Source organism: Crinia signifera, chromosome 5 (genome assembly GCF_055691185.1).
Source record: "Crinia signifera chromosome 5, ASM5569118v1, whole genome shotgun sequence".
NCBI classification, from domain to species: Eukaryota; Metazoa; Chordata; class Amphibia; order Anura; family Myobatrachidae; genus Crinia; species Crinia signifera.
Window position 1 is genome coordinate 1,612,214 of NC_139221.1, and position 23,195 is coordinate 1,635,408.

The 23,195-nt window shown below is 43.7% G+C and overlaps 1 protein-coding gene across 1 annotated transcript; it reads left to right on the top strand.

Moving 5' to 3' along the window:
- The first annotated feature begins 2,207 nt into the window (after nucleotides 1-2,207).
- On the top strand, nucleotides 2,208-21,804 carry LOC146079843 (uncharacterized). Its single transcript, XM_083186481.1, has 3 exons — nucleotides 2,208-2,381; nucleotides 12,839-12,900; nucleotides 13,243-21,804. Exon 3 carries the CDS (start codon nucleotides 13,267-13,269, stop codon nucleotides 21,637-21,639), a length of 8,373 nt encoding a protein of 2,790 aa, XP_083042607.1. The 5' UTR covers nucleotides 2,208-2,381; nucleotides 12,839-12,900; nucleotides 13,243-13,266; the 3' UTR covers nucleotides 21,640-21,804.
- Nucleotides 21,805-23,195: the final 1,391 nt, after the last annotated feature.

Genomic DNA, 23,195 nt, shown 5'->3' on the forward strand with positions numbered 1-23,195 from the left:
TCAGTCCTTGGCCCTCTCCTCTTCTCCCTCTACACCACCTCTCTGGGCACCCTCATCAGCTCCTATGGTTTTCATTACCACCTTTATGCTGATGATACCCTAATCTATCTCTCCTCCCCCGACCTATCCCCATCACTCCTGTCCAAGGTCTCCGAATGCCTCACGGCCATCTCAGCCTGGATGACCCAACGCTTCCTGAAACTAAACATGGCTAAAACTAAACTTCTAATCTTTCATCCCCCGAACATCCCCTCTTCTCCCACTATCTCCATCAGCATTGGTGAAACCGAGATCACCTCCACCGACCAAACGCGCTGCCTCGGTGTCATCATTGACTCCTCCCTCTCTTTCACCCCCCACATTCGTGCTCTCTCACAGTCTTGCCGCTTTCACCTACGCAACATCTCACGCATCAGACCATTCCTCTCCACGGACGCGACCAAAATTCTCATTCACTCTCTTGTCATCTCCCGCCTTGACTACGGCAACATCCTTCTCTCTGGGCTACCTCTCACCCGCCTCGCACCTCTCCAAACCATTCTCAACGCTGCTGCTAGGCTCATCTTCCTCTCCCGCCGCTCTAACTCCGCCTCCCCCCTCTGTCTATCTCTTCACTGGCTCCCCATTCCTTTCCGAGTTCTCTTTAAACTCCTCACCACCACCTACAAGGCTCTCTCCTCCTCCACCGCTCCTTACCTCTCTTCACTGATCTCTATCCACACTCCCTCCCGTCCTCTTCGCTCCATCGCTGACCGCCGACTGACCTCTCACCTAATCACCTCCTCCCACTCCCGTGTCCAAGACTTTTCTCGCGCTGCCCCCCTGCACTGGAACAACCTCCCGCCACCCATCAGGCTTTCTGATTCCCTTACCTCCTTCAAGCGCTCCCTCAAAACCCACTTTTTTCGACTAGCCTATCCCTCCTCCTAACCTCTTTTGATCCTCCTATCCTGCCTCCGTTCCCCTCCGTTCCTACTTATCCTGTTGTTTTTCGTTCGTCCACCCACCTATTTTTAGTATGTTAACTCTTATGAGTAGGGTCCTCCTGCCTCACGTACTCACCCTACCTCTTTACCTCACCTGTCCTCCTGTCCTGTTCTTCCTTCCTCTACTTCATCTTCAGTCTCCTCGACAATTTTGACACCTACTCCTGAACTGATGCTGATTTTATTTCTACCAGCTATACCCCTATTTATACTGTATTTTTCAACACACCCTGTACGTTACCTTGTCATTTGTTTTTTGTTTGCTATGTACGGCGCTGCGGACACTTTGCGGCGCCTTATAAATAAACGTACTACTACTATTTATATATAACTCGTAAGACTGAATCCAAATATAATCGTATTTGGTGTCAATGGCTTTCTTCAAAATATGCATCCCCACAACAATTCATTAATTAAGGTTGTGTTTTTGATTGTGTTTTTTTTTATTTTATTTATTTATTTTTTCAATAATTTTTTTGGGCTTATACAAATCATTCTTTATATCTATATATTCAATATAGCTAACTGTGGCCTTTTATGGTTTCTCAGGATAATTGATGTTTGCGGTGTTCTAATAGTTAATATATTAATATGATTCTTTTAGCTTAAAGTAATTACAAGAGAAAATTTATATTATTCCCATGAATAAGATATTGCTACTGTAAAGATATAATTGATTATCTTGTGATAGTCATATAAATGTTTGTAATTTAAATTTTTTATTTTATTTTTAATTTAATTTTTTTATTTTTCTCTAGTTTAAGTTGTAGTTATGTTTGCTTTGTGAAAAAATAATAAAAATTACTCAATTAAAAAATAAATAAATAATTTTTTTTAAAAAAAGCTGTTTTTCACACCGGTAGATGTCCCTCATCTGCATCGTCAACGACAAACGTTATGTACCTAGTTGTCAACGTGCTGAAATAATTCATGCGTGGAAAACGCTTCTTGGAGGGGCTTGCAGGTCTCGTCCTGAAATGTGTATTTTTTGCTGTACGTATCGCACTCTAAATACTGCAAAAACCTCAAAAAAAAAAAAGTTGTGAGGTATGGTTCATTTAACCCTTGTAACGCTGAATGTTGTGAAGAAGAAGCTGATTCCAGCCTTGCAGACATACCAGTCTCTCCAGTCACCTCACTCTCAGACACTGCGAGGAACGAGAACCCGCTGAGGGAGCCATTTTGTTGTTGTTTAATATCATTTGGTCTTCAAGACAATGGCGCCAGATGGATGCTTCTGTGGAGGACTCGTCGCCATGACAGGTGTAGCACCGCCCACTACGTCTTTTCCCGGCATCCTTTGTGGGATCTGCTGATAAGATTGTTCGTTCGTGTGTTCTTCCGGATTTCAGTGAGAAATCGTCTTATTACTACGGGAGGCAGCGAGGCTCTGAGGTAATAGGGTCACCGTACCCGCCATGTCTGCCCGGTGCTGGGGGGAGGCGGGAGGGGAGATCCGGTGCTGGGGGTGCGGGAGGGGAGATCCGGTGATGGGGGGAGACGGGAGGGGAGATCCGGTGATGGGGGGAGACGGGAGGGGAGATTCGGGGTGAGGGCGCCTGACCGGCGCTGGGAGAGACGGGAGGGGAGATCCGGTGCTGGGGGGAGACGGGAGGGGAGATGCGGTGATGGGGGGAGACGGGAGGGGAGATCCGGTGCTGGGGGTGCGGGCGCCTGACCGGCGCTGGGGGGAGACGGGAGGGGAGATCCGGTGATGGGAGACGGGAGGGGAGATTCGGGGTGAGGGCGCCTGACCGGCGCTGGGAGAGACGGGAGGGGAGATCCGGTGCTGGGGGGAGACGGGAGGGGAGATCCGGTGATGGGGGGAGACGGGAGGGGAGATCCGGTGATGGGGGGAGACGGGAGGGGAGATCCGGTGCTGGGGGTGCGGGCGCCTGACCGGCGCTGGGGGGAGGCGGGAGAGGAGATCCGGTGATGGGAGACGGGAGGGGAGATCCGGTGATGGGGTGCAGGAGGCACAGTACAGAGGATGGTGCAGAGTGTGTGGGGGAAGCGCTGCGCAGTTGGTCTCCATGTGCTGATATGTTGCTATTGACAACACATGACCCCTACATAGACTGTACAGTGGTTGAGATCCGGAACATGGCCCATAATGTAACCTCTAATGACAGTCCTTATAGTATGGCAGCTTACTGCGGAATATACTGGGAGCATTGCTCCTAGCGCTTATTAGTGCGCAAACTCCTTCATAATTGGCGGCAGACTATTTACCTGGGGCATTTCCAGGTTGTATTCAAGATGGCACCGCAAATGTCTGCCTAGGAGCTGTGCACTCCGCAATATGTATTCCATGTCTCCCGTGTGATCACTGTACTGTCCTTGCTATAATCTGTGATGTCTTTGCTCATGCTGTCACCAGCCTGGCTTGCTGCAATGACCAGTGGTGCCGCGGATAGCTGCCTAGGCGCAGTGCAGCTCGGTGGGCATGTGATCCCCGCAAGTGATGTGTAAATTCTCTCAATGGAATGTGTATAATGTCTCAATGGAATGTATTTAATGTCCTGTGTCCCCCCCCCCCCCCACCCCTTTCATCCCCGCTTGATGCTGCACTGTTGCGGCCCGGCACTCCCTCCTATGGGTATACTGCCCTGGGTGCCCGTCCTGGTGTAGGATAAGGGTGGAAAAGAAGACTGGCACTCCAAGGTCTTTTCAAAGCGTATATTTAGAAACACATGGAACAATCCACCAACGTTTTGGGGCAGCCCAAGTGAAAAAAATAATTTTTCACCACAAAGTTTGGTCTATATAATTGGTTTGATACAGATTCTATTATGTCACTCTAATGGTTAAAAAAAGGGTCCAACAAGAACATATTTGGGAAAATGTGCCTCAGGGTGCCATTCCCTCAGCTTGGTGCTGGGGCTGAAGTACCAATACAAATAAATAATCATAAATATAATTATAAATTAAATACATTTTAAAAGGGGGGGGAGAGACTACACAGTGCATCCGGAGAGTATTCGCAGCACCTGTACATGCATACAATACACTTGCCCGCACGACCTGGGAGGAGACCAAACCAGCACTGTAGTATAGTATGAAGAAGAACTTTTATTCCAGAGTCTGTCTCCTTCCATGTTGTGGGGGTAAATGTACGGTATAGTTACAATATGGATCAGGCACTGGGACTAACTATTACGGCCGAAGTGCTGCTCTGGGACCCAACTACTAATTATCTCCGTATTGAGAGATTTGCATAAATGTTTACAAACATGAAAATTGCTCTGTCATGATTTCAATATGGCTGCCAACCGGTGTGGGAGCGCTTTGTATGGGTTGACCCTCCTGTTAGCAGGCACCGGTCTGGCTATTCCTTGCTTACCTCTGTTTTTTTTGCTTGGTATGCTATTTTCTGTGAAGTCTGCAAACTGTTCTGTGGGAAAAAACCCAAATACTAATGTATATGAGATGCTCAACCCACCCTGACTTCATACAATCGTTCCATCACCTTTCGCTCAAATCCCCATTCTTCCCAATTCTAATGTCCGCACTGAGCAACTGAACCTCTTGGCCATGTGCGTATTTTTAAGCTTTGAGTAGTTGCTACATAATTAGCTGATTATATATTAGCTGTGTATATGTCCCATATCTGTAGAACTACTCCATGGGATGGCTTACAGTAGAAATGAGAAGCTGTTGGGAAGACGCTCGCTGGGGTTTCCTATAATACAGCTGCTCCTCTTTCTCTGTGCCTTCTCTTTTCTCCAAAACTGTACTTTATTTTATTTTTTTAATATAGTTTTTGATCAAATATAATTTCAAAGTCTCATTTTAACCCCTTCCCGACATTTGACGTACATTTACGTCATGGTCGGGAAGCACTTCCCGACACATGGCGTAAATGTACGTCATGGATTTAAACTGTCACCGCGTCTATAGACGCGGTGACAGTTTCAACATGTCTGCTGTCCCTGACAGCAGACATGTCCGTGCATGCCCAGGGGGGGCTGCGATGCCGCCCCCCCGTCGGCGATCGCTGTGATTGGCTGTTCAGTGTGAACAGCCAATTACAGCGTTTTCCTGTGTCACCGGCGAATAACGTTCGCCGGTGACACGGGATCAGAGGTGATTGGTGCTGTAAAGTACAGCACCAATCACCGCGGGGTGTAAGGGTGACACTGGTGTCACCCCACCTCACCCCGCCCGCCCCCAAAGGCCGTGATTGGTTCGTCGGACCGACGGACCAATCACAGCCAAGGAGGGGGATTTAAACTAACGGTGACTGCACTGCAGACGCCATTCCGGTCTGGAATAGCGTGCAGTGCGGTCACCGTACCCCCCTGCCGCCATACTGACCAGAACCTTGCTCCATACTTGCTCCATACTTACCTGATCGCTGCTTCATCACTGCTTCCTGGATCCTGTTGCTACTTGTGCCTTCCTGTGAAATTGTGCTGCTGCAGTGTACTAGCTAGATAGAGAGAGAGAGAGATAGAGAGAGATAGAGAGAGATAGAGAGAGAGATAGTGTCAGAGAGTGCTATATTTTGTGCTGCTGCAGTGTGATATAGTTATAGATAGAGAGAGAGAGATAGAGAGAGAGAGATAGATAGAGAGGCCTAGTGACAGAGTGCTATATTTTGTGCTGCTGCAGTGTGATAGTTATAGAGAGATAGAGAGAGAGAGATAGAGAGAGAGATAGTGTCAGAGAGTGCTATATTTTGTGCTGCTGCAGTGTGATATAGTTATAGATAGAGAGAGATAGAGAGAGAGAGATAGATAGAGAGGCCTAGTGACAGAGTGCTATATTTTGTGCTGCTGCAGTGTGATAGTTATAGAGAGATAGAGAGAGATAGAGAGAGAGAGATAGAGAGAAATAGTGACAGATTGTGCTATATATTTTTGATATAACTGACTGCTGCCCCCTCCTTTTGTGCTGATCAGTATAATTTAACTGATCAGCAACTTTTTGGGGGCGCAGGTTTTATTGGTATAAAGTATTTTTTTTTTTTCTGCACCACATACACACTACACACTACATACTACACACTACATACCCCCCGGATTGAAATAAAGTTTGTACCCCCCCCTACACTATACACGTGTTGAAACATTTCACTACCAGTAACACAAAAATAAAAATGGCATCCCAAATGTCCTCCCAAATGTCCTCCCAAATGTCCTCCCAGTCATCCAGGAGAATGTATTCAGCGGAGGAGGCATATGCCATGCTTGCTTCTGACTCTGACACAGCCAGTGATGCAAGCGGGGAATTTGAAGGATTCGCCTTAAGCTCCTCTTCCTCCTCTGGTGATGAGGGACCCCCTCAAAGACGCCCCCGTAGAGCAGCTGAGACCCCCCCCCAACAATTGATCTCGTATGGACCCCACCACCAGACAATTTTGAGCCCCAGGTTCCTGAGTTTTTGGCCATGCCAGGAATCCAATTTGATTCCACAGGTCTCAGAGAAATTGACTTTTTCAAATTATTTTTCTCTGATGATTTTATAAATTTAATGGTGGACCAAACTAATTTATATGCCCAGCAGTTTATTGCTCAAAACCCCACGTCATCATTTGCTAGGTGGACCCCTGTAGATGCAGTAGAGATGATGACGTTTTGGGGTCTGGTGTTTCATATGGGCATAGTAAAAAAGCCAGAAATTAGGCAATATTGGAGTACAGATGTTCTGTACAGTACTCCATTTTACCGTATGGCCATGCCCCGGGCTCGATTTGAGACAATTCTTAAATTTATACATTACACCGATAATGCACAGTGCCCACCCAGAGATGATCCCACCTTTGACCGGCTATTCAAAGTCAGGCCGGTCATTGATCATTTCAGTGCCAAATTTGAAGAGGTGTACATCCCTGAAAAATTTATTTGTATCGACGAGTCCCTTATACATTTTAAAGGAAGGGTTAAATTCCGCCAGTACCTTCCCAGTAAGAGGGCAAGGTATGGCATAAAAATGTATAAACTGTGTGAAAGCACCTCAGGGTACACTCACAGGTTTAGGGTTTATGAAGGGAAGGATTCAAGAATTGAACCGCCAGAATGCCCCCCCTCCCTCGTAGGTGTTAGTGGGAAAATTGTCTGGGATTTAGTGCACCCCTTCCTGGATAAAGGTTATCACCTCTATGTGGATAACTTTTACACCAGCATCCCCCTGTTTAAGGCCCTTGGTTCAAGAGGTACAGCAGCTTGCGGTACTGTGCGCAAGAACCAAAGAGGCCTCCCAAAAACGCACATTGCCCAAGTAATGAGAAGGGGTGAAAGCAGGGGAATATGCAACGAAAATATGTTGTTGGTCAAATATAAGGACAAGAGGGATGTCCTTATACTGACAACAATTCACGGAGACAGTACCACCTCCGTCCCTGTACGAGGTACCAGTACCCACACCTCAAAACCTAATTGTATCCTGGATTACAATAGGTACATGGGCGGAGTGGATCTTTCAGATCAGGTACTGAAGCCGTACAGTGCCCTGCGGAAAACAAAAATCTGGTACAAGAAGGTGGCCGTGTATATCATCCAGATGGCACTGTATAACGCTTACGTGCTATTCCGTTCTACCGGCCAGAGGGGGACATTTATGCACTTTCAAGAGGAAGTCATAAAGGGCCTAATATTTGGGAACCAGCAGGCAGAGGGCCCCAGTACTTCTAGTACTGGCCCCCGTATTGTACCAGGGCAGCATTTTCCTGATGAAATCCCCTCCACTGGAAAAAAGGGCAGGACACAAAAAAGGTGCAAAGTTTGCTATAAAAAGGGAATAAGAAAGCAAACTATTTTCCAGTGTGACACTTGCCCCGACAAACCCGGCCTATGTATAAAGGAGTGTTTTAAAATATACCACACATCTATGGAATATTAGGTTCATAATTTCACCGTGCTTCGGGGGTCTTGCTAATGCCACATAGCACCCACCATTCATTCCACCAGAATCTGAGCCGCAAAATCCAAAAATCACTCCTTCCCTTCTGAGTCCTGCCATGCACCCAACTGGTATTTTTTGGTCACATGTGAGGCATTGCCGTACTCGGGAGAAATTGGGGCACAGATTTTGGGGTGCTTTGTCTCCTTCATTCCTTGTGAAAATGAAAAATTTTGAGCCAGAACTGCATTTTTGTGTAAAAAAATGTAATTTTTCATGTTCACTGCCCACTTGTATCAAAATTGGTGAAACCCCTGGGGGTTTGAAATGTACACTATACCCCTAGATGAATTCCCTGAGGGGTGTAGTTTGCAAAATGGGGTCACTTGTGGGGGGGTTCCACTGTATTGGTGCTTTGGGGGTCTTGCTAATGCGACATAGCACCCACCATCATTCCACCAGAATTTGTGCTGCAAAATCCAAATATCACTCCTTCCCTTCTGAGTCCTGCCACTTTTTGGTCACACATGAGGCATTGCCGTACTCGGGAGAAATTGGGGCACAGATTTTGGGGTGCTTTGTCTCCTTCATTCCTTCTGAAAATGAAAAATTTTGAGCCAGAACTGCATTTTTGTGTAAAAAAATGTAATTTTTCATTTTCACTGCCCACTTGTATCAAAATTGGTGAAACCCCTGGGGGTTTGAAATGTACACTATACCCCTAGATGAATTCCCTGAGGGGTGTACTTTGCAAAATGGGGTGACTTGTGGGGGCTTACCACTGTATTGGTGCAACATAGCACCCACCATTCATTCCACCAGAATCTGTGCTGCAAAATCCAAAAATCACTCCTTCCCTTCTGAGTCCTGCCATGCACCCAACTGGTATTTTTTGGTCACATGTGAGGCATTGCCGTACTCGGGAGAAATTGGGGCACAGATTTTGGGGTGCTTTGTCTCCTTCATTCCTTGTGAAAATGAAAAATTTTGAGCCAGAACTGCATTTTTGTGTAAAAAATGTAATTTTTCATGTTCACTGCCCACTTGTATCAAAATTGGTGAAACCCCTGGGGGTTTGAAATGTACACTATACCCCTAGATGAATTCCCTGAGGGGTGTAGTTTGCAAAATGGGGTCACTTGTGGGGGGGTTCCACTGTATTGGTGCTTGGGGGGTCTTGCTAATGCAACATAGCACCCACCAAAATTCCACCAGAATCTGAGCTGCAAAATCCAAAAATCACTCCTTCCCTTCTGAGTCCTGCCATGCACCCAACTGGTATTTTTTGGTCACATGTGAGGCATTGCCGTACTCGGGAGAAATTGGGGCACAGATTTTGGGGTGCTTTGTCTCCTTCATACCTTCTGAAAATGAAAAATTTTGAGCCAGAACTGCATTTTTGTGTAAAAAAATGTAATTTTTCATTTTCACTGCCCACTTGTATCAAAATTGGTGAAACCCCTGGGGGTTTGAAATGTGCACTATACCCCTAGATGAATTCCCTGAGGGGTGTACTTTGCAAAATGGGGTGACTTGTGGGGGGGTTCCACTGTATTGGTGCAACATAGCACCCACCATTCATTCCACCAAAATCTGTGCTGCAAAATCCAAAAATCACTCCTTCCGTTCTGAGTCCTGCCATGCACCCAACTGGTATTTTTTGGTCACATGTGAGGCATTGCCGTACTCGGGAGAAATTGGGGCACAGATTTTGGGGTGCTTTTTCTCCTTCATACCTTCTGAAAATGAAAAATTTCGAGCCAGAACTGCATTTTTGTGTAAAAAAATGTAATTTTTCATTTTCACTGCCCACTTGTATCAAAATTGGTGAAACCCCTGGGGGTTTGAAATGTACACTATACCCCTAGATGAATTCCCTGAGGGGTGTAGTTTGCAAAATGGGGTGACTTGTGGGGGGGTTCCACTGTATTGGTGCTTGGGGGGTCTTGCTAATGCGACATAGCACCCACCAAAATTCCACCAGAATCTGAGCTGCAAAATCCAAAAATCACTCCTTCCGTTCTGAGTCCTGCCATGCACCCAACTGGTATTTTTTGGTCACATGTGAGGCATTGCCGTACTCGGGAGAAATTGGGGCACAGATTTTGGGGTGCTTTTTCTCCTTCATACCTTCTGAAAATGAAAAATTTCGAGCCAGAACTGCATTTTTGTGTAAAAAAATGTAATTTTTCATTTTCACTGCCCACTTGTATCAAAATTGGTGAAACCCCTGGGGGTTTGAAATGTACACTATACCCCTAGATGAATTCCCTGAGGGGTGTAGTTTGCAAAATGGGGTGACTTGTGGGGGGGTTCCACTGTATTGGTGCTTGGGGGGTCTTGCTAATGCGACATAGCACCCACCAAAATTCCACCAGAATCTGAGCTGCAAAATCCAAAAATCACTCCTTCCGTTCTGAGTCCTGCCATGCACCCAACTGGTATTTTTTGGTCACATGTGAGGCATTGCCGTACTCGGGAGAAATTGGGGCACAGATTTTGGGGTGCTTTTTCTCCTTCATACCTTCTGGAAATGAAAAATTTCGAGCCAGAACTGCATTTTTGTGTAAAAAATGTAATTTTTCATTTTCACTGCCCACTTGTATCAAAATTGGTGAAACCCCTGGGGGTTTGAAATGTACACTATACCCCTAGATGAATTCCCTGAGGGGTGTAGTTTTCAAAATGGGGTGACTTGTGGGGGGGTTCCACTGTATTGGTGCTTGGGGGGTCTTGCTAATGCGACATAGCACCCACCAAAATTCCACCAGAATCTGAGCCGCAAAATCCAAAAATCACTCCTTCCGTTCTGAGTCCTGCCATGCACCCAACTGGTATTTTTTGGTCACATGTGAGGCATTTCCGTACTCGGGAGAAATTGGGGCACATATTTTGGGGTGCTTTTTCTCCTTCATACCTTCTGAAAATGAAAAATTTTGAGCCAGAACTGCATTTTTGTGTAAAAAAATGTAATTTTTCATTTTCACTGCCCACTTGTATCAAAATTGGTGAAACCCCTGGGGGTTTGAAATGTACACTATACCCCTAGATGAATTCCCTGAGGGGTGTACTTTGCAAAATGGGGTGACTTGTGGGGGGGTTCCACTGTATTGGTGCAACATAGCACCCACCATTCATTCCACCAGAATCTGTGCTGCAAAATCCAAAAATCACTCCTTCCCTTCTGAGTCCTGCCATGCACCCAACTGGTATTTTTTGGTCACATGTGAGGCATTGCCGTACTCGGGAGAAATTGGGGCACAGATTTTTGGGTGCTTTTTCTCCTTCATACCTTCTGAAAATGAAAAATTTTGAGCCAGAACTGCATTTTTGTGTAAAAAAATGTAATTTTTCATTTCCACTGCCCACTTGTATCAAAATTGGTGAAACCCCTGGGGGTTTGAAATGTACACTATACCCCTAGATGAATTCCCTGAGGGGTGTAGTTTGCAAAATGGGGTGACTTGTGGGGGGGTTCCACTGTATTGGTGCTTGGGGGGTCTTGCTAATGCGACATAGCACCCACCAAAATTCCACCAGAATCTGAGCTGCAAAATCCAAAAATCACTCCTTCCCTTCTGAGTCCTGCCATGCACCCAACTGGTATTTTTTGGTCACATGTGAGGCATTGCCGTACTCGGGAGAAATTGGGGCACAGATTTTGGGGTGCTTTGTCTCCTTCATACCTTCTGAAAATGACAAATTTGGAGCCAGAACTGCATTTTTGTGTAAAAAAAATAATTTTTCATTTTCACTGCCCAGTTGTACCACAATTGGTGAAACCCCTGGGGGTTTGAAATGTACACTATACCCCTAGATGAATTCCCTGAGGGGTGTAGTTTGCAAAATGGGGTCACTTGTGGGGGGGTTCCTAACTTTTAGCATCTTATGGTGCCTTGAAACCTACATGGTGCCTAAAAAATAATCTCATAAAAAGGAGGCTCCAAAATCAAGTAGGTGCTCCTTCTATTATGAAGCCTGTGGTTTGGTCACCGTGCACACTAGGGCCACATATAGGATATTTATGAAAACAAAAGAATTGGGGGAATCAATTTTTAGTCACATTTCTCTAGTAAAATGTACTGTGTTCCTTATAAAAATGTATTAAAATTGCAAATCTGCAAAAAAAAAGAAATTTTGAAATTTCACCTACACTTTGTTTTAATTCCTGTGAAACACCTAAAGGGTTAACAAACTTCCAAAATGCTGTTTTGAATACTGTGAGGGGTGCAGTTTTTGAAATGGCATCATTTATGGGGGTGTCTCACATACAAGTCCCTCAAAGTCACATCAGAACTGAACTGGTCCCTAAAAAAATCAGTGTTTGAAATTTTCTTGAAAATTTGAGAATTTGCTATTCATATTGTAAGCCTCCTAGTGTCCCAAAAAATTAAAAGGAAGTTGAAATAATGATGTCAACATAAAGTAGACATATGGTCTATGTTAGTTATTCACTATTTTGAGTGGTAAGATTATTTGTCTCACAAGCAGAAAATTTAACATTTTGCAAATCGCTAAATTTTCCATTTTTTCACGATATTTTGGTATTTTTCACAAAAAAACACAGACTGTATCGACCCAAATTTACCACTAATTTGAAGTACAATGTGTCACGAAAAAACAATCTCAAAACCACTGGGATAAGTAAAAGCAAAAAAAAGTTATCCCCACTTAAGTGAGACATGTCAGATTTGAAAAAAAGGGCTCTGTCAGGAAGGGGTTAAAAAAATTGTGCGCATGTAGCGGCTCTGTAGGATGAGTGCTCACATCCACTATAGATGGTCGTGTGGCCGGCTTCTCCGGCGCTGAATATCCCATTACCTGTAGCCCTCTACTTATTATGCAGTTGAGTAGCGGATATTCTAGCAGGCAGAAATTGCTCAAGAAAATTCTAAATTGGCCCTCTAGGAATTTATTTTATGACCTGTATGACGCTGGCATATTCCTTTTTGTGCCTTGTAATTCGATTGACCCTAATGGGTAATCATGTCCTGTCTTTTCTCATTTAGCTTCACTCACCGTGAGGGAACCATTGGAGGGATTGTCTGGAGCTTTTGGAGCTGTGTGAGGAGTAAGTATGATACTAGATAGGTTATATGTCCTAATGGGTTGCTGAGCCTAGATCTGCCTTATGGCCCGATGCTGCTGCCATGTACACTGTAGCACCCAATGTTTACACTCATTTTTAGTCCTTAGCTTTCCTCATTAGCATTTAAAGTTGACTTACCTCATGAACGGTTACTCAAGTACTGTGTACTCCTTAACTGAACAACTTAATTTAAATCTCCTTTATCAAAGTTGCTGTTGCAGAAACATATACCATGATCTATTCAGTAACGTTCTTTTTATATTTATCTGTAACTATGCCATGACTCTTGAATGAGTTGAGATATAACTTGTGGCCTCTTTTCAGGATCATCCACAATATACCGGTGTCATGCAGGATGCAAGAGGCAGAAGCACTAGATCGTCAAAGAGATACGGCTTTGTTCCTGAATCTGTATCTTTACCAGACCATGAAATTCAAAGCAGCCAAAGTGACACTGGACAATATATGTGCATTGAATGCAGTGAAACATTTGACACTAAACTGGAACTTAACAGTCACCGTCAGAGTCACGTGACAAAAAAACAGTTCACATGTACGCATTGTGGAAGAGGCTTCCACCACCAAGTCTTCTTGCAAATGCACGAGAGAAGCCACGGAGATGGGGGTTCCCAAACACTAGTCACTAAGACACCTTGTCGAGTCATATCAACTAGGAGCAGCAAGGCCACCTCCTCCATTGTATCAGATGATAATCATGTGTCACCCACTCCTGACAAACCATCTGACCAGCTCCTGAACTCCATAGTGAAATTTAGAAGCGAAAGAAAAGTTTGCCAAGCTGTTACCCCTCATGAGTGTGTCACCAGACGCTTCCACTGTACCGCTCTTCCTGCTTACCAGAGAGGGGATGCTCCTGAGAAAAAGAACCGGTTTGAGTTGAGAATATCAAAGTTTTCTGACACCACCGTTCACCTTATGGATACCTTTGGAAACACACTTGAGATACTAAGTGAGGTGTTTAATACATATACTATTGGTGATCCTGAGCAGGAGCGTTGTGCTGAGAGGCCTATAATCCCCAATGTAGAAGAACATACAAATTCTTTGGAGAATATTGATGCACAGGATGTCCGTACCATCGATACTACTGACCAGAAGGTGTTGCCTGTCATAACTGCTTCCCAACCTTCCTTGTTATTCCAAGTAAAAGAATGTGAATCTGGAGAACATGTACATGATAGTGAAATGGAGGTGGATCTGCCTTTGTGCAACATCAAACCTATGACAAGTGGCAGCAGTTCTCCTAAGAAACTTTTACACTTCAGTAAGGTTTTTATGCCCACGGCACCCGCATCCTCTAATTTGGACACAGATGGCGTTCCAATTCATGAACAGCTCAAAAATCAGACTAATTCTGAGATCCCAGAGAATGCCTCTAATGATATTCTCTCGAAACCTCCAAGTATTGGCCAGAAGGACTTTTTACAAAATCACAATACTAGTGAACTTGTTGACTCTGTTTTTATAAATGACAGTGGACAGTCTGTTACTGAACTGCAGACAGATTGTGAAAGCAAAGCACAAGGTGCCCTTGTGGAAGGGGTAAATCTGTATGACCCTGATATTGGCACTGGCCATAAATATCAGATGGATACCTCACCTAAGCTGGACACTTTGGATACAATACCTTTTGATGATCTATTAAACCAACATGAACAATGGAATGTACCATCTGTTTTACAAGATGAAAGCAGTTCTACTTTGAACAAATCGGTAGCACCTGAAACCCCTGTTAGTACTGATAACCAGGAGAAAGGTCTTCAGAATAAATGTGCTACTGACACACTTGTAGCATTGATGTGTGACAACGACAAGGAGCAGTCTTTGTTGAATGAGGTTTCAGTGGATGAAATGGGATTTTTACTGAATATGAATCAGGATAGTGAGGAGATGGACCCATCATGTGAAAATGACAAAAATCACCTGAAGACCAACCTGAATATTTGCTTGCCAGAATGGGATGCATTGTCAGAGATAGTTAGTGAGGACCATATATCCGATAACAGTAAGACCGAGACATGTGAGCTGGAAGACCAGAAACGGTCACCTAGAGTGGATGAAGAGCTGCTTACTGCTCTATGTAAGAATAAAGACTTGCCTTTATTGGATACTGATGAACAGGCAAACGTACAGAGTCATCTTGATGAATGTTTATCAGAACTGAATGAGCAGCAAACCGAAAATGAGTCTCCCCACTCCGCTAGGCATATAAAACCTGACCGTGTGATGCATGAAACGCCATCTGAGGGAACACAGCAGGAACCTTCTGAATCTGGAAAAGACGTATATTATAATCCGAACAGTAGACCAACAAATCTAGAGGACCATGAACAAGAGATCCAAAAACAAGAAAATAATACAGGAGAGCATGATCTTGCTTTAGCAAAGTCAGATGAACAGTCTCTGAAGGATAAAGGGACAACATGGAAGTGTGAGACTCAGTCCAGTTCACATGAGAGCTCCTATTTGAAGGATAAAGATGCTCCAAGAGACCCTGATGGAGAAATAAACCTTTACAAAGTAACACCAGATCTCTGTGAAAACGTTTCCCTTTCTGAAATGGACGCTCGGGTTTGCTCACCCAAATTCAATACTCTGTTGCCGATGGACAGCAGTGATCTTGAAAAGAAAACCTCTTTAATGGAACAAGATACACTGAAGGATGAACCCCTTCTCACCGACCAGACAGATAATGGCTTATCGGACCACACTGAGAAAGACTTTATTAATAAGGGAGAAACCTCTCCTATAGATACACACTTAGAAGTTCCTCTGAAAATCCAGAACTCCAGTGAACTAAACATTGTATCAGAAAAAGGAACAGACATTGATGTAGTTCATAACATGGTAGAGAGTCCTTTAAATGAACCAGATGATTCACAGGTTCCTGGTACTCCTGAACTGGAAAGTGAAATGGGCCCATTGCAGCAGAATCAGGGAGAAGATGATGCAGTAAATCACATCAACACTAACCAGATGGATCTAGAAATAAGCTCATTGGGTAATCCTGAACCACCAGAGAAAGATGAAATTGACCTCAAGCAGGATCCACAGCCACAAATCTCTGATCACCAAATAAACACTGATGAGAAAGATTCAGCCCTAAGTCTATCAAGTCATGATGAATTGTCTAAGGATAATCCCACCAGTAATCAGAAAGTCAGAGATGTGGCAGATACTGAACTAGACTCCACCGTGAGCTTGCTAACCACTGAGAAACCGGGAGTGAGTACTGAAGAAAGACCAGATCAAGACCCATCTGTGTTTATGTTTGTACAGGACATAGTGCCAGGAGATGATGAAGATTCTGGTAGTAACCATGTCATTGATGAAATGGAGACTGAAAAGTGTGACCTTTTTGTACAAGAACTAGAGCAAAGTCACTCATTTGATCAACAAAGTAATATGCAAACTCAAGATCTACAATCCATAGAGAAATCGTCTTTACCTATTCTAGTTAACAAGGATAAACTGTCTACTCCTAACATGAATCTTTATGATGCTCTAAGTGTGTTAGATGAGTGTAATGACCGTGCTAAAGGAGAAAATGTCTATGAGGAGTCGCCAGTAAATCATGAAGTTATGAAGGTAATTCATGAGAATGAGTCTTCCAGTTTACTTGAATGCCCTGACATGGGGTCAGTTGATTCCTGTGATAGAGAACCAGAGCCAAATATAAATTTAGAGAATGCAGACGAGGGCTTACAGTCACTTCCTTATGAAGTCCGAAGTGTTTCATCCTTGACCAGTCACAAAGAAAGTCCAGAGGTCCTCTTAAGTGGTGCACCCCAGAATGGCTACAAAACAACATTTTCAAGTGAAGATGCAGAAAATATTTTAATTGATCAAAATGCACAATCCGAGAGCGCTCATAAAACTCCACCTACACAGGAACTAGATTTTTTACGAAGTTTAAGATGTGACCAGAATGATGAAGCTAAAGAGCCTGTGTCCCCTGTAAACCGAAACCTAATGAATGAACAAGTTGTTGATGAGCAGATTACCTTTCCTGAAAGCGGCTCTAATAGTGAATCGTCATTCGAGAAAAACGCTGAAACTGAAGTAACTGGAGATGCTGAAAAGGCCCCATGTCCTGAAGAGCAGAACTTAAGTCAGTCAGAAGACCGCAGTTCCAGTGATGGAATTATTGAGGAATGCAAAGAAATGAACTTAGATGAGTACCAGTCCCATGAAAAACTTGAGAAAATACAAACTGATCAGATGTCCAGTGCTGACCTTGTTTTAAGTGACTCTGGAATGAGCTGCCAGATTAACAATGGGGAAGATGATTTTGAAAAATCAAGTAGTTTATTGAGCAAACCTAATAAGTCTGTGGTACCAAGAATGGATATTGAGACTTCCATTAGCGAAGCATCAGATTCTGTTTCATTGTGCAAGAGCCAAGTTGTAGTTCATGACTTACCAGAAGGTCCACCATTGACAAAAAGTGACTCTCAAGAGGATTTATCTGATGTGAAAATGTCTGATGGATCGTTGGGAGTTGGTGGACAATGCTTGAAGTGTGGCCGAAAGGTGAGACGCAGTAGGAAAGAATTAATTTGGTCACCACTCTGCTTTAAGTGCCGTTTGTTGGCAAAGAGACAGGAGAACTTTGCGAAGCAAGAAACATGCGACCGTTTACACCAAGTGCTGCAGACAGACCTTTCTAGTAAAGCAGAAAATGAAAATGTATTGTCCAAGGTCTCAAGTTGTAATACCAAACGAGAGGCGGAGCATATGCAAAAAGAAATATCAGATTCTGTTAAATCATTGGATAATACATCTGTTTCAGTTAAACAGGAAGAACCTGATCCTATTTCTAAAAAAGCATATAAGTGTCATAAGTGTGATAAGTCCTTTAAAATTCCTGCACTTCTTGCAGGTCACATGAAATGCCACACATTACCCCAATGTTTAACATGTGGCTGCCAAATGAGACTAAAGTATAAAACTAGGCGGATTCCTCGGCGGTGCCAAAAGTGTGTTCAACAAATCAAGGAACAAAAGAAAGGTGAAGGAACATCTCTGGGTGAGAAAAGTGGAGGTGAGGACAGTCTGCAGTCCGACAGTGAGGATCCTGTAACTTCTCTGTCTGACAACCAGAGTATAATACCGGAGGATGAGCTACAGGATAATGAAAATACTTCAAGCACTGCAAAATCACACCAGAAACCATGTACTAAAGGTAAATTTCGCAAAGCAAAGTTACAGAATGTAAGAGTGAGGAGAGGAGCTGAGCTGTTCAGCTCAGTGCTAAAAAAGCGCAAGAAAGTTCGTTCTGGCACACAATCCCTGTACTGTACCTGTGATGCAAGCTTCAGATTTGGACTTAGGCAGTCAGTGAAAAAATGTCAACATTGTCATAAGCTTATTAGAGACAGAATGATTACACCTCCAGCTGAACTAGAGAAAACAGAACTACAATTTGACCTGTCCGATTCATCACAGGACGGTGACAAAGATCCAAGAAACAAGCTGAAGAAAGATCTAACTGATGACCTAAAAAGATCATTAAAAAAGGTTAAAAAGCAGCAGTTGGTAGAGTCTGAAACGCAAACGACTAAACCTGAGTTGATGTTGGGAGATAGTGTAGAGACTCCTGCAAGAAAATCTGTCAAGGAGTTGCAGCCTCCTCAAAATGAGCATGAGATCTGTAAGAAAGAAGATACTGAATCCTCTTCAGATGAACAGATAAGTGACCAGAGCATGAGCCTGCCCGATGGCGAAAAGCCACGATTATGCCCGCAATGTGGCAAGGCCTTTAAATGTAATAGGTCCCTTAATCTTCACCTGTTGAGCCACACAGCAATACTTTGTGAGTCTTGTGGTTGTCGATTGCAGAAAAAGAGACGAGCTGGTCGTTGGTCAAAGAAATGTCGTATCTGTAGACTGCACAGCAAAGAACCAGGCTTTCCTGCTGATGAGGATAATGTTTTATCCAGTGACGACAGTCCAAACAAATGTTCTCTTCCACTTAAAGTCAAGCAGCCAAAGATGAAAAATAAAAAATTCCAATCTATTACCAAGCACAAGAAAGACCTTAAATGGATGAACATGTTGGCAGTGAAAGGTCTTAAAAGAAAACCTAGAAAAAAGAAAGACCTGACTTGTCTTGAGGATCTTAAAAGTGACCATGAAGTAAAAGAAGACCCTGAGAGCACCAGTTCAGAACCAGACCATAGTAATAACTTGTCTCCTGTTGTTGATGACAAAAGCAGTATTTTCACGGATCTTGCTGCTCTACCCAAGGATGATGATGATGTACAGCTTCAAGGTTTGAAAGAACCAGATTCTTCAGGGCTAAACAATCCTCAGAAAAAACTTGGTGGCGTGCATAAACAAGGCCGGAAGTGTTTGTATAGAGAAAAGAACATTATTAAAGTTGAAGAGGACCAACTTTTGCCTTATATTCCTAGTTCAACCTCATCAACTATTCCTGTATCAATTAAAGTAGAGGATGAAAACCATTGTTTGGAATGTAACCAAACCTTCACAAATGTGGATCTTTTGATCAGTCACCAGCAAAGTCATATTGAGGACCAGCCATTTACATGTTCACAATGCCCACAAAGCTTCTCTAAAGAACATTATTTGAATGTTCACTGTAATACCCATGCTGAAGATCGTCCCTTTCACTGTCCAGAATGTAATAAGTCCTTCACTAGGAGAAACCATCTTGGTGTCCATCTGCGTGTACACACAGGGACACGACCATTTGCTTGTCCGGACTGTCCTTGCAGATTTCGGCAAAAGGGCAGCCTGATTATTCATCGTTACACACATAGAAATGTTCAACTTTCACTAATAAAACCATATCAGTGTTCAATCTGCAGTAAAAGTTTTAAGCAAAAGGAGAGGTTAGTGGTGCATGAACGTCTTCACACTGGAGAATGTCCCTTTTCTTGTAAGGATTGCGAAGAAATGTTTCCTAGCAAAGCGAGGCTTTACATCCATCGTAAAATACATAAAGCTTCTAAGATTTCACCTGGTGTTCAGGCAAATACTGATTGCAAAGAAAATCTGCAGACCCAGTCTTTCAAATGCCATGACTGTGACAAAGTCTGCACCACCAAGGCAAGTCTTGTTCTTCATCGGAAGGTGCATAAGGTGGCATCCAGCTCTGAGCAGATTAGCCAAGAACAGAATGTAGAAGAACATCCTTTTCACTGCAAAAAATGCAATAAAGTATTTTCTACTAAGGCCAGTCTAACTCTGCATATCAAGCTGCACACCGCACACAGGGTACCAACCAGTGATGACCAGAATCTTGCTCTCAAAGATGACCTGCAGGGACAGCCCTTCAATTGCAAAGACTGTGGCAAAGTCTGCTCCACCAAAGCCAGTCTTGTTCTTCATCGTAAAGTGCACAAGTCTCTATCCTTTTGTGAGAAAAAGCTGGACACCAAAGCTGATATTGGAAGCCAAACCTTCATTTGCAAGTTATGTGATAAAGTCTGCTCCACCAAAGCCAGTTTTGTTCTTCATTCTAAAGTGCACAAGTCAACCAGCAGTGATAGCATTCTTAAAAAGTCCTTTATTTGCAAGGAGTGTAATGTAGCCTTCTCCAGCAAGGCTAGTTTGGTCCTTCATTCGAAAGTACATAAGTCTTCCTCCAGCAATGAGCAGAATTTCAAAGTTGACCTAGAGAAACAGACCTTCAGTTGCAAAGATTGTGATAAAATATGTTCCACCAAAGCAAGTCTTGTGCTTCATGGTAAGGTGCACAAATCATCCAGCAATGAGCTGAATGTGAGCCCTGGTGTAGACATGGAAGAGCATCCTTTTCATTGTAAGGACTGTGGGAAATTCTTTTCCAGCAAAGGAAAGCTCTCTGTCCATAGTAAAGTGCACTCTGAGTCTGACGTGGTCTGTAATCCTGACCAGAACCCAAGCAACAAAGAAGATGTGGAGCAGCAGCAAAAGACTGACATTGAAGAAAAACCATTTCCCTGTCCAAAATGTCGAATGAGATTCACACGGTTGAAGATACTTGTCCGTCACAAACTTATTCATGGGGATGATGGTATCTTCCCATGTGTACATTGTGGAAAGAGATTCCTCTTCCAAAAATCACTTTTAAACCATGTAAAGATCTGCCAGATCAGGAGCAAGGGAAAAATCCTCTTGGGGACAAAGAAAGTTGCAACTAAAAGAAAAAGTTTGAAGGATGCAGGTGAATCCAGCTTGGGCGAAGACAATGTGCCCAAGAAGAGAAAATTCAGCGAGAAGAAAGTAACATCTGATGTACAAAAAGTAAAAAAGAAACCTTTGATTAAGGGACAGAAACTCGGGCTAATCAAGGAAAAATGTAAAACAAAAGATATTAAAGACAAAAAGAGTAAGTTAAAAGAAAAGAGATCTAAGGGAGACGGTGAAACCGATACAGATGGCGAGGGTAAGAAACCGGAGAAACTCCCAGACATCGTGGTAAAGGAGAAAGAAGTTGTCAAGGATAAAAAACGTAAAGACGTTGTGAAGGTAAATAAGTCTATGAAAAAAGTCCCTCCGAAAGAAAAACCCAACAAAAAAAGTGTGAACTTAAAAAAATGGGGGATCATAGCTGGGACTACAGTCAAGAAACAAAAATTTCAGACCGTAATTAGTGGAAGTAAAAAGAAAGAAGTAAAAAAAGGTGGTCCTGGTAAAGCAAAGTCTGCGGGGAAGAGTGGGCCCGGGGTAAAAGAGAAGACTGAAAAATGACTGCATTATCGCCTGCTGAATAGAATTCAGTCCTTATTTCATTCGTAACAGTGTTGCTAATTAATGTTTTGTCTGTACAATGTTCCACTTCTGTAGACATTCTTATACTGAAGCCGTTACATATAAATCTTGTTGTCTTTTAATAAAATTTACCTTTGTGGAATACTTTTGTGTTCTGCAGATTTTTGCTCTATTGCCATTGTTGATGTGACAGTGATTGCAACTGTGGGCAAAGTCCTCGTCCCACATGAAGAAGATGGCCTCTACAGCACTGAAGGTGTTAATCCTCGTGCTGTGGCTCCATCTTAAAGAGACAATGGGTGCTAGGTCACTAATTCAATCTGTATTATCGACCTTAGGCATTGAGTATTTTTAAATGTATATTTTCATTTTATGCAGCAGCAGCTCTCTTTGTTCCAAGGGTAGGTAGTATTGCTGCACCGGTCAGGAGAGCTGGTTCCCAGGCAGTGCTGCCATACTGGGAGATGTGTTGCAGTCCCAGACCACCTCCAGAGGCTGAGATGGGTTTATGGCACTGCCAGGCAGAGTGATGCATCCTGGACCACTGTCTTGGCAGCAAAAGGTTAACTCCTTCCATCACTGTATTGGAGTCCCCACCTTATTGACAAAGTGATCCTGGCAGATGGACTGGAGTAAGGTATCCATTGAAAGGGTCTACCTGGATTGTGCTGGAGGTAGGGAAAAGTGTCCGTGCACCAGGGGGGGAAAGCAGTGGAGTGCTGCATACAGGGAGACTGGACTAGCTGGCCTCCCTGTGTGGCAGAGCATCAGGTTACCCTTGCTCAACACCACCCAGGGAAGAGCCCCAGCAGTCAGTCTGCAGGGCTAGGAAAGCCCAGCGCTGGGCACAGAATAAGCCTGGTAAGTATTAAGATATAATGTACTGTAAAGCCAATGGCAGAACTAGCGACTTGTAGGCCCAGGTGCAGACATATGCTTTGGGGCCCCCACTAAAGCAAAACAAGGAGGTTAGCAGAGAGTGCCCATAGCTGTGTTCCCTTCACAAGTCACCCCCACCATGACCCCGTTTCTCACTAACCTGCCCACTCCACAGCAGCTTGTACCCCACTACACATTCACTGCAGCTTTGTTCAGAATATTACAGCAGACTATTGCAGCTGTTTGTACTGATGTACTTGGTAATTCATCCACTATATGTCACTAGAGTTACAGTGGGGAATAGAAGGGTGACTGCATGGGCACTTTAAATAAAACATTAGTGTGGTCAACAAACCCCCCCTTCTACTTCCCCTCCCAGGCAGTCATAAGGATTGTGCCTTCTCTCACTGGGCTAGTTATTGAAGCGAGAACTTGTATCTCTCCTCCACTAGGTGACACTGGAGAGCTACAGTGTGTGAGAGACGCAACCTCAGGGAGCATGGGCACTTTACATTAAAATTGAAAGGTGACTAGCTCCTCCCCCTCCTACTTCCTCCCCCAGTTTGCGTTTGTGCCCTACGGGAGCTGGGTGTATTTTAGCTCACTCACTGGGTGTTTTTTTTATATAGAGATATATATATTACAGTCAGCATGAG

Coding starts and splice junctions, on each gene's coding strand:
- LOC146079843 (XM_083186481.1), top strand. CDS start 13,267: ATGCAGGATGCAAGAGGCAGAAGCACTAGATCGTCAAAGAGATACGGC.